This window comes from Armigeres subalbatus, chromosome 3, assembly GCF_024139115.2.
Source record: "Armigeres subalbatus isolate Guangzhou_Male chromosome 3, GZ_Asu_2, whole genome shotgun sequence".
NCBI lineage: Eukaryota > Metazoa > Arthropoda > Insecta > Diptera > Culicidae > Armigeres > Armigeres subalbatus.
The window spans coordinates 203,487,392-203,499,553 of record NC_085141.1 but is presented as its reverse complement, the minus strand read 5'-3'; the positions used below and the strand labels follow the sequence as shown (position 1 = coordinate 203,499,553).

Below are 12,162 nucleotides of genomic sequence, written 5' to 3'. Positions count from 1 at the left end.
TTTGTTCGAGCCTCCATGTCTGTTCTCTGTGGTTTTACCATGTGCATAAATATTTAAGGCACGGCCAATGCTGGGTATTTATGAGCTGTTTATTCTCTTGAGCAGTATATATATATATATATATATATATATATATATATATATATATATATATATATATATATATATATATATATAGACGTTGTCCTGCGTAGTAGGCGAAAATGCCCATGTGAAATTTCCATACGAATCCTAATTTTAGTTTTTTACGATTTGCACAACCTTACGCGTAATTTTCGCATGAGGAAATGTCATATAAACCCGTCGGAAACGGTAACGAACATATCTGCTGAATGAAGAAAATCCATCTAGCCGTTTTCGAGTTATGCGGATACGAACACAGACCATTTCATTTTTATATATATAGATATATACTTTGTCTTTGACGCATTCACCACCAGTCCAACTTTTGTTGATTCACGTTTCAGGCGGGTGTACAGTTCTGCCACCTTTGCAAATGTTTGGCCGACAATGTCCATGTCATCCGCGAAACAAATAAATTGACTGGATCTGTTGAAAATCGTACCCCGGCCACAGACAAACAGACATAACACTCATGAAATTCTCATCGTTCACTGATTTACCAGTCATTTTAAATAATCATTAGTTGGCCAATCGGTCACAAGTGGCGTGCGTATCGCATTTGCTCGAGTTTGACGTTTGCTCACTAACGCCATCTGGTTCGTGATTTGCCCAACTAAGTGAAAGCAACAGGTGTCGTTAGTGCTTGTACGACGATGAATTTGATGAGTAAATGTTCAATGTGTTAAGTCTGTTTGTCTGTGCCCCGGCTGTTACACCCGGCTCTCCGCATGACACCTTCTAGCGCAATGTTGAACAACAGGCACGAAAGTCCATCACCTTGTCTTAGTCCCCGGCGCGATTCGAACGAACTGGAGTGATCACCCAAAATCTTCACACAGTTTTGCACACCATCCACCGTTGCTTTGATCAGTCTGGTAAGCTTCCCAGGGAAGCTGTTCTCGTCCATAAATTCCATAGCTCTACGCGGTCTATACTGTCGTATGCCGCCTTGAAATCAACGAACAGATGGTGCGTTGGGACCTGGTATTCACGGCATTATTGAAGGATTTGCCGTACAGTAAAGATCTGGTCCGTTGTCGAGCGGCCGTCAACGAAGCCGGCTTGATAACTTCCCACGAACTCGTTCACTAATGGTGACAGACGACGGAAGATGATCTGGGATATCACTTTGTAGGCAGCATTAAGGATGGTGATCGCTCGAAAGTTCTCACACTCCAGTTTGTCGCCTTTTGTTCCGGGGAACAAAGGGGCTCTTTCCGATTTTTCACAGCAAATCGCAACACTGGTTTTTGGATGCAAATGCAGCTTTAAACTGTAATTTATTAGTTGTGCATAAGTCTTAGGTTTTCATTTGTTTTAAGAATACTTACAAATTTCGGTTTTCAAGCCTAATCCAATTCAATCTCGTGCTCGTCCTTAACGTTAACACAATAGCCTGCTATTCAATATTTTAGGTTAGATATAGTTCATATAAGCTCAAATCCCACCTACTTGCTGTGATAATCCGATGCTGTTACTGTGATTATATAACTGTGATACAATACACACCAATTTTTTTTCGCCGAAAACCAGCAAAATTTTGCTGAATTTTGCCGAGCTGAATGATCAGCAATTATTTCAGCAAAAAGAAATTACTGAAAATTTCAGCAAGGTGAACTGACATTTCATTTGACAACTATTTACTGGATAATCAGCAAATTCGAAAAGTTTGCTGAAAATTCAGTTGGTTCGGTCGTTGCCGGATTTGACAGCATTATGCTGATTAAATTCAGTAGAATATTTGTAATTGTTGCTATTATTAGATTTTTCTATTCAAAATACTAAATATCAAATCGATTTTAGTTTTCATATGTATTTATTTGCAAAAGAAAACATCAAAAATTTGATATCATTATGATAAACATATACAACACTTCCATCAGACCTGTGTGAATGAAATGGCCCTGAGCGCTAGACGTCCTCTGCGATTGTATAGACTGAAAAATATGTATAATTTTCCATATAACTATTCGATATTAATCCTAAGTATTAGTTAAAATACTTACCAAGTTACCAGTATCATGTTGGATTGAGGGGAATTCAGTGTTCCATCAAATAACACACATTAACAACAACAATTAGAAAAGCTCCTGCTTTTCCTAAAAAATGGCTGCTTCTCTTCAATGGAACTATCAAGTCGATGGGAAATGCTGAACGATCAGTAATCTGAAGTAGTATGCTGATTTTCAGTTAGGACAAATCAATTTACTGACATTCAGTAAGCTACAAAATTGCTGATTGATTTTCAGCAAACCATTTTGCTGAAATGCGATTTAAGATTTTGGTGTGTAGGTTAAGCTGATTCCAACTCGTTAGGCTGTAATTACTACGTTTAAGTAGGATTATTCCAATTTCAACTAAAATAAATAACTTCTCTGGCTAGCACTCACATGCGTTCTTCTGTTTGGGTTTGATAACAATGATATCCGTTTATATCCTTGACCATTCAACCTTTGACCAGTTTGACATCTCCCCTCTGTCACATCGACGCCGTCGTCGAGATTAACGCCGCATGGAAGTGTTGGCAGCAACATCCTCCCCCTCGTAACACTGGCCACCAGTCCCAGTTTTACCTCCTACAACCTCTAATATTGCTAGTTTTGACGCCGGTCGGCGGAGCAATCCCCTCGCAGTTTTTACAATTGCTTGCCGGACACGGCCATCGCCTCCAGGAATTACTTCGGTCACTCTTCCTCTGGTCCAATCATTCCGCTTGTTATCTTCAACTATGAGCACCAAGTCTCCAGTTTCCATCATCTTCTCTTCGCCAAACCACTTCGTTCGCTTTGTTAGCACCGGTAGCATTTCCCGAATCCAACGTCTCCAGAAGCTATCCAGCTGATGCTGTATCATGTTCCAGGAATTCTTCACAGCTTCTGAACTTCCCATTGGCTCTGCTACAGGTTGACGTATGCCATTCGAGCTTCCCAAAAGAAAGTGGTTGGGTGACAGCGCCTCATCTTCTTCTGCATCGAGTGGTAAATAAGTAAGAGGCCTGCTGTTAACGATGGCCTCCGCTTCGATAATTAACGTGTTCAGCGACTCGTCGTTTAGTTTTCGATCACTATTGTATGCTCCCATCATTGCCTGTTTTACCGAGCGCACCATGCGCTCCCATGCCCCGCCCATATGAGGAGACGAAGGAGGAATGAATTTTGTTGTTGTACTCGTTACTGTAGCTGCTAGTCCTTGCTGAATCTGCTTCACTAACACCCGTTCTGCTCCACGGAAATTAGTGCCGTTATCGGAGTAGATTTCTGAAGGGGCACCTCTACGACAGACGAAACGACGAATACTCTTCATGCAGGCATCGGTAGACAAGCTGTACACCACTTCGCAATGTACCGCTCTGATGGTTAAACAGGTAAAAAGTGCTACCCACCTCTTGGCGTTGCTACGCCCTACCTTCACTTGCAAGGGCCCGAATAAATCCAAACCGACGAAGGTGAATGGTCGAGTGAACGAAGCTAATCGTGCTGGAGGAAGCTCCGCCATCCGTGGAATACGAGGTACTGCCTTTTGTATTTTGCAGAATTGACATACGTTGCCAATCTTCCGGACAACTGCTCGTAGGCAGGACACGTGATATCTCTGTCGCATCTCGTTCACTACCGTCTCCGAATTAGCATGCTGAAACTTTCGGTGGTACGCGTCTACAAGGAGAGCTGTTATATTGTGTTGCTTGGGAAGTATAATCGGAAATTTGATTTCGAAGTATATGTGTTTCGCCGCTCTTATTCGTCCATCAACGCGCATAATACCGATGTCATCCATGAATGGTGTTAGCGAATACAAAACGCTACTTTTAGCTAATCCTTCCTTTGTGGATCTTGGATGATTGTTACCGCGTGAGAGTACCATTACTTCATCGGGATATGCTTGCTGTTGTGCTATCCTAATCAATGTCGTCTCTGCCTGGAGTAATTCCTCTTGAGTGAGATATCCAGTAATTTTCGCCTGCCCGTGTAGTTTGCATTTGAGGTTCCCGACGAAGCGATGAACGTAAGCCATCGCTCGGTGTAATCGCTCCCATTTGGAGAACCTCTCCCAATAGCTTAGCGGTAGCTACACAGTAGCTGCATGGACATTGCAAACGCGTAGCTCGTCGTCCACGGGGAACTGCATTACCTTCTGCTTGGGCCATTCCTCTTGTGACTGATACAAAAACGTTGGCCCTTTGAATCACACACTATCAGTATCCAGAGACGGACCGCTTCCCCATTTGGTTGCACAATCCGCAGGGTTGTGCTTCGACGAAACCCACCGCCACTCATTTGTTTCTGTTTCTTCCAATATTTCTCCAACTCTACAAGCAACGTATTGCTTATATTTGCGGGGATCCGCTTTCAGCCAGGCTAGAACAGTTGTGGAATCTGACCATAGATATCGGTCGTTTATTTTCACGGTATGAGATTCAACGACTGAGCGCATCAATCTTGTCCCAAGCACAGCAGCCTGAAGTTCGAGCCGAGGGATAGACAGGTGTTTCAATGGCGCTACTTTAGTTTATATCCAAAGTTCTAAAGTACGCTACTGCTGCGTATGCAGCTTCGCTAGCGTCCACGAACACGTGTAGTTGTAACTGACGACGATAGGTCTGCGTGGTGGCGTTTGGGAAATAGCATCGAGGAATGGTTATGGTCGTAATTTGTTGCAACAAAGCAGTCCAGTTACTCCAGCGATCCCATTGTTCCTCGTTGATTTCTTGGTCCCATTCTGTTCCAACGCGCCATATTTCCTGTAACAATATCTTTCCATGGACCAATAGAAAGCTCAACAGTCCCAGGGGATCAAACACACTCATTAGGCTTCGAAGCACTTGCCTCTTCGTGGGGCGGGATACACCGACAATTATTTGTTGAACGTCTTCTTTAAATTGCGCGCTGTAGCTCAGCACATCTTCATCTGTCACCCAGATCATTCCCAACACCTTCCCATATTCGGTACTTTTTTCAATAAACAAATGTTTATTTCCCGTCTCATTATGTTCTCCCAGGCGTTGTATTACGAGTGCGCTATTAGACTGCCAGTTCCTCAAAAAGAATCCTCCTTTGCTGTGTATTTCTTTCACTTGCTCTGCTATCTTCGTTGCTTCCGCGTCAGTACTAAAGCTGTCCAAATAGTCGTCAACATAGTGGTTTGAAATGATTCCTTCCACTGCTCTTGGATGTTCGTTCACGAATTCAGCAGCATTCTTGTTTTTGACAAATTGTGCCGATGATGGGGAGCAAGTTGCCCCAAAGGTAGCAACATCCATCATATAAACTTCTGGTTGCTGGGAAGATTTGGTTCGGAACAAGAACAGCAATGCACAGCGGTCTTCTTCACGGATTCTTAGCTGGTGGTACATCTCTTTAATATCGGCTGAGACGGCTACCGCGTATTGGCGGAATCTTGACAAAACTACTGGCAGCGATGTAAGCTGATCGGGTCCTTTAAGGAGTAGGGAGTTTAACGATATTCCGTTGACCGCAGCTGCGGCGTCCCATATAAGGCGCACTTTCTCGGGTTTCTTGGGATTCACAACTACTCCAAGAGGCAGGTACCACATACGCTTTGGATTTAGAGCTTTCAATTCTTCTTCGCAGACTCTGTGTGCATAGCCTTTCTGCTGGTATTCTTCAATCTGACGATGCAAGTTTTCCTTCAACGCGGGCTTTTGTTCCATCCGACGCTCAAGACACTCCAATCTGCGGAAGGCCATTCCGTAGCTATCCGGAAACTCTATATCATCAAAACGCCACAACAAACCGGTCTCGAACCTTTCACCTACGCGTACAGTTCCCAAGTAACCATGAAGCTATATATGCATGTAAAAAACACAGCACTAAAAGTTGACTTAAAGTGGAAAAGGGCAATTATAAGATCGAATTAATGGTTCATTACTTTGGCATGTTGAAATAAAGCACCAGTAATGCATCGCTGCATTCGTACTGCTGATTTAGAGTATCGTTGTCTGACAGTTGATAAATAAATGCAACAACACATCGTTAAAACAGATCTAATGCAATTACCATTTAGCATGCCGATTTGTGATTGATATATGTGCAATATTGTAATGCTTGGTGTTACTTGGGTTGTTTGCTCTAGGATACGTTGGGCTCTACGATCATCCGCCGATATCACTTCTACCCCCGGTTTGGTCCCGACGTCTTCCAGTGTAATGTAGTCCTTCACCAACTGTTGTAAGCCTCGATCGCACTCACATGTATGGAAATTGACCAAACGTACCGACGGTTTACCGCTTCCTCCATACATACACCAACCCAGCCGAGTTTTTGTGGCTACAGGTTCGTTTATTTTACCTTATCTTACTCTTAGCGGAAGGGTAAGTCGGAGATTGTCAACTCCTATCAACAGCCTTGGAACCGCGTTTTCATAAGCCAAAATAGACGGCACGACATTCCCATCTACTCCCAGATTATTCGCCAGCTCATCTTCCACGAGTGTAAGGGACGACCCTTCATCCAGAAAGGCGTACGTTTCTACCATCTCTTTCGGTCCGTACAGGATAACGGGAATAATGGGAAAAGCAATGCCTGAGTCGACATTCGATGTGTATGACTATCGGCAGACTCAACGATTGGCGTTGTCATGCCACGCAACGGTTGAATACTAGGGTCTGAATGAAGCAGAGAGTGGTGGCGGAAGGTCCATCCGTTGATCCCACATTGGCTGGCATACCGGCAACTACGCCTGCCGTGTGCATTTAGGCAGCTGCGACAGAGTTCGTTAGTTTGCACAGCCTTCCACCGATTGTCGACGGAGAGTGCCTTGAAGGTGTAACAATCTCGGACACGGTGTCCTCTTTGTGGACAAACGGCGCACATCTTTTCTTCTTCCGTAGAATTTTCCAACTGGGTAACGTGCGCGTTAATTGAACCCTTGTTCTTCGCCCTCGACTTGTCCACCTGACTACTTTTGCCGCATCCTCCCGTGTACGAGGTAACCTTAGTTGCAGAGATCACCACGCCGTTCATGAAATCCCCGAAGGTCTTAAGATTTACGGCTGGGAAACGTTGCATGTAGTTAGCCCATTCCATTTTCACGTGAGCTGGCAGCTTCTCCACCAACTCCATCAATAAACACGGATTTGTTAGATGAGACTGCTGTCCCGCTGCTTCCATGTGGTCACAAAGGCTTTGTACCGACATCCCAAATTCGATGAGTGTTTCTAGGCGTTCGGCCCTAGGCGCAGGAGTTGAACGCACTCTGTCCAGCAACACGTTGATCAGAAGCTCTGGCCGACCGTAGAGAAGTTGTAGAGTATTGATGACATGAGGCACTGACTGTGGAAGCATAAGACGACTTCGAACTGCTTCGTAAGCTACACCTTTAAGACATCTCTGTAGCTATGTTAAGTTTTCAACACTGGAGTAACCACACGCGATTGTTGTATTCGCAAATGCACTTATAAAAATTGGCCAGTCTGCCGGATCACCAGCGAAGGGGGGGTAGATCGCGAGGCATAATCTGTCGGGCTGCTAACTGCGAAGGTGATGGCGCTCTAAAAAGCATGTTTGGTATTTGAGGAAGGTTCTCATTTGCTATTAACGGAGAATAAGGGACGCTTGTTGCAGAGAACAGGGGGGGCTCATTTATCTGTTCTTCATTACCATGGAGCCTTGCATTTGTTTGAAAAGCATATTGAATTTCGTTCCTTCCCAAAGGCGTGGGGAGAGGAACCGTTGAGGTGGGATGGCCTTGAAGAGCAGGCTCAGTCCCAATCGGGCGTGCTGGACTGGTATCATCTAATTGGCTAATTGATCCCAACTTGTCTAGCAAATCTTGATAGTAATTACCACTCGGTTGAGTGGGGATTTTTTTGGGAATGGTTTGTGGCTTACCTGGGGGCAGTGAGGGGGAGGTCAAAGGAACGGGGTTACCTAATGGTGTCATCACGCGACCATCACCTTCCTGATGAAGTCCATGCGTTTCGGGAATCGCGCCGGTTTTTCGCTGCTGGTTCCCGTACAGTCTTGACCGATCGGTTGATACTATAGTCGGCAATGTAGGTCTTTCCACACCGGGTTATATTGTTGATGATTTAGCTTTCTCCTGCAATGTGCACGGGGACTCCTCCTGCCGCCTCGTCACCAAATGCAACATTCGATGTTTGTTGGCCAACCCATTGCTCTACGCGCTACAGACTTTCTCGTCGGCTTACTCTGCTACGGATACTCACGTTGTCTCCTTCTAGTTGCTCCAGAAGAGTGTATTTTTCTTCTATGAGCTGTTTCTCCCTCTCGATGGCCCTCTTCTCGGTTTCCAATGCGCGCTGATTGATTGCGCGCTCCTCTTCCAGCTTTTGTAGCTTAAGAGTGATTCGAGCAGACTTGCTGGTGGATTTCGAATGGACACTGGTCGGCAGGCAAGTGCGACATGTCCAGGGCCTTTCCGCTATCGATCCAGTTACGCCAGCACAACTCATGTGCCACCAACAGTCGCATTGGTCGCATTGGACGAAATTGTCGAAGGTCACGGGGCGCGTGCAGTTGACGCAGCCTCCCGTTGCGTTCATGTCGGGTGTCCGTGAGGAATTATTCGCATCGGCTTTGTCCGCACTCATGGCCACGAAATTTTTTAAAGGTTTGTTCCGGGGAACAAAGGGGCTCTTTCCGATTTTCACAGCAAATCGCAACACTGGTTTTTGGATGCAAATGCAGCTTTAAACTGTAATTTATTAGTTGTGCATAAGTCTTAGGTTTTCATTTGTTTTAACAATACTTACAAATTTCGGTTTTCAAGCCTAATCCAATTCAATCTCGTGCTCGTCCTTAACGTTAACACAATAGCCTGCTATTCAATATTTTAGGTTAGATATAGTTCATATAAGCTCAAATCCCACCTACTTGCTGTGATAATCCGATACTGTTACTGTGATTATATAACTGTGATACAATAGGTTAAGCTAATTCCAACTCGTTAGGCTGTAATTACTAGGTTTAAGTAGTTTTAATTATTTCAATTCCAATTTCAACTAAAATAAATAACTTCTCTGGCTAGCACTCACATGCGTTCTTCTGTTTGGGTTTGATAACAATGATATCCGTTTATATCCTTGACCATTCAACCTTTGACCAGTTTGACATCTCCCCTCTGTCACATCGACGTCGTCGTCGAGATTAACGCCGCATGGAAGTGTTGGCAGCAACACCTTTCTTGTAGATGGGGCATATAACGCCTTCCTTCCACTCCTCCGGTAGCTGTTCAGTTTCCCAGATTCTGACTATCAGTTTGTGCAGGCAAGTGGCCAGCTTTTCCGGGGCCATCTTGATGAGCTCAGCTCCGATACCATCCTTACCAGCTGCTTTATTGGTCTTTAGCTGTTGAATGGCATCCTTAACTTCCCTCAAGGTGGGGGCTGGTTGGCTTCCATCGTCCGCTGAACTGACGTGGTCATCTCCTCCGCTGCCTTGACTTTCACTGCATGTACTCTCAGCGCCATTCAGATGTTCCTCGTAATGCTGTTTCCAACTTTCGATCACCACACGTCCGTCAAGATGATCCCATCCTTATCCCGGCACATTTTGGCTCGCGGCACGAAGCCTTTGCGGGATGCGTTGAGCTTCTGATAGAACTTGCATGAACCGGCCTTTGATCCTCAACCTGCACATTCTTTCATTGATCGGTCACCACTCGATCACGCGCCTTTGCATATCGCCCATCACTATGAAAGCTGTTCCCAGCTCGTGTGTGTTGCCGCAGCTCTGGTAGATGGTATGATTACCTCTAAACGTTCCCACCATTGATCCCTTCCAACAAACCTCCTGCAGCGCTACGATGCCGAATCCACGGTCCTTGAGCACATCGGCGAGTATGCGTGTGCTCCCGATGAAGTTGAGAGATTTCCAGTTCCACGAACCGAGTTTCCAATCGCTAGTCCCTTTTCGTCGCAGTGGTCTTCGCCGATGGTTCCGGTCCGTACTCTTGATTGTTCGTTGCGTGAGTTTTTTTTTGGCTGGCTTGCAGGGCCTGACACCAAACCCCCTAAATTTCCGGAGGACCATTCCTCCTTATTTCCGGTGGACCATGGTGCACAGTTTCACTTAGAGTCCCTCGCTGGCACTCGGACGATGATCAGCCGCCCCTAACATGGAGAACAGACGCTGTTGTGAGCCGATCCTGACATGGAGAACAGACGCTCAATAAGATTTGCACCTCCGGAGAGGAGCAAACCCCCCCTTCCCTGTCACCATACGACCATAGTTCCCACCGGGGTTACCCGATTTTCCCTAAGGTTGCTAGTATCCCGGCCAGCACCGCGGGGAGGTAGGGATAGGAGTTGCTGGATAAGAGGCTAAGGACCACGAGATGGGGTCTATTTTATTCCTTCAGGTACGCGAAGTACCAATGGTACGCTTTACCCAGCATTTGCCGTGCCAGTTATCATAAGTGATTTATAATTGTCCCGGAAATCCCGGTATTTTCGGGATTGTAAGATATGGTTTCCTGGGATTCAAGAAATCCCGAAATTTTGTAACTCCCGTGATAGACTCTCTAAACCTTGCTCTAAACAACTGCCTTTCAAGAAGAAGTATTATATGTAATCAATGTGTTGATCATGTATAAATAGTTCATGGGCCACCTCACAGACAGATATTTCCCATAAGGGTGGATTTTAACAGTAATTTGCATACAATGACGTGTGCACAATCTTATTACATACATACAAATTTATTCAAATTTAGGAGGATTATTAAAATGACAAATGAAATCGCTCAAACATCATGGGCAAAAAAGTCTAAATTTGAATCACTCTAATGTACAAGTTACAGCGATGTTCTTATTTTTATCACGCCCCAATTTGGTCTGCCTCCGAATTCGTTTACCATTAATTTTCTGATAATTACGCCTGAATTTTGCCATATTTTTCTAGAAACAACTAAATTTTTCCATCGTAAGTTGCTTATTCGTCCAAGATATCTTACAAATCTTTTGAAAGTCTATATAATAATTAAAAACTTGTACCGTCGATACATTTTTCAGGGCAATATTTGTGAAAAAATGCATGCAATCAAATATGATGAAAATAATGGGATCTATCCCCATTAATTGCTGTTTTGACTTCTCCAACTTTTCGTGATATATTTTATGATGAGCGAGAAAGGCATCATCACCGCTAAGAGGTGGATTAATCTGGGTTTTTCTCCCATCAATGGGTTTAAGCAAACAACCATGTAGCACATTAGCACCGCACAACGGGGGGCATAACGACAAACTTCAAAATGACCAGTAAACAAATGTAACCGTTTGATTACAAATTGTGGATTTTTGTTTTGTAATTATGTTGTTTGTTACGGACCCTTCACGTTTCTTGTGTAAACACAGTAGAATACCACAGTAGTGATAGGGCCCTGTACTGCTGTAAATGTTATATGCCGGCTACCAAACATCCAACATGGGAGGTAATGTCAAAAGACCATGTTGGATGGAATAAAAATGCGGGAAAATGCAAAAGCGGGAAATGAAAGTGGGAATTTGGTATAAAAGAGTAGCCATTGTCCATTTCGGCCTCTATGTATATCAGGCATCCGTGTGTTGTAGACGAGTGAAAGTTAAGTGCAGTTTAAAGTGAACCCCCCTCCTTCTAGTGGGAGCTAGTGTGAGCTCTGGGGAAAGTGTTCAGGTAATTCCGAAGCCTGTATTGTGAAACTTGGAGTTATTTCCCCTGTGTCCTTTTGGACCTCTTTTTCTACATCTTTTTCGAGCTGCCCACGGTCCAGCACACGGTTCGGCCCGTGAAGTCATTTGGCTTCCGCGCCTAATCCGTCAAGGATTGTGACGTCCTTCACCGGACGATTCCTCGGGCCGTAGGCCCTAATCGTCAAGGAGGAGTTCCGCTCTCGGCCGTCCAAGGTGACTAAGCTACGGCCGGCCAATCGCACATACAAGGGAAGACGCCTTCTAGATATTCTAGATGCAATTTCAGCTCAGTGTAGCGTTCTTATAACTCTGCGCCTACTACAAATAGCATACATATAATAACCTATTCAGATTACTACATTTATCTTAATAAATATCGTGTTAAAGAGTAGA

The 12,162-nt window shown here is 44.6% G+C and overlaps 1 protein-coding gene across 1 annotated transcript; it reads right to left on the bottom strand.

The window, feature by feature from the left end:
- Positions 1–2,625: 2,625 nt before the first annotated feature.
- LOC134222247 (uncharacterized) lies at positions 2,626–4,134 on the bottom strand. Its single transcript, XM_062701390.1, has one exon. The coding sequence runs from the start codon at positions 4,132–4,134 to the stop codon at positions 2,626–2,628; it is 1,509 nt and encodes a 502-aa protein (XP_062557374.1).
- Between the last annotated feature and the right edge of the window lie 8,028 nt (positions 4,135–12,162).

What these genes read in the sequence shown, in the direction of transcription:
- LOC134222247 (XM_062701390.1), bottom strand. Translation starts at nt 4,134, where the DNA reads ATGGCTTACGTTCATCGCTTCGTCGGGAACCTCAAATGCAAACTACAC.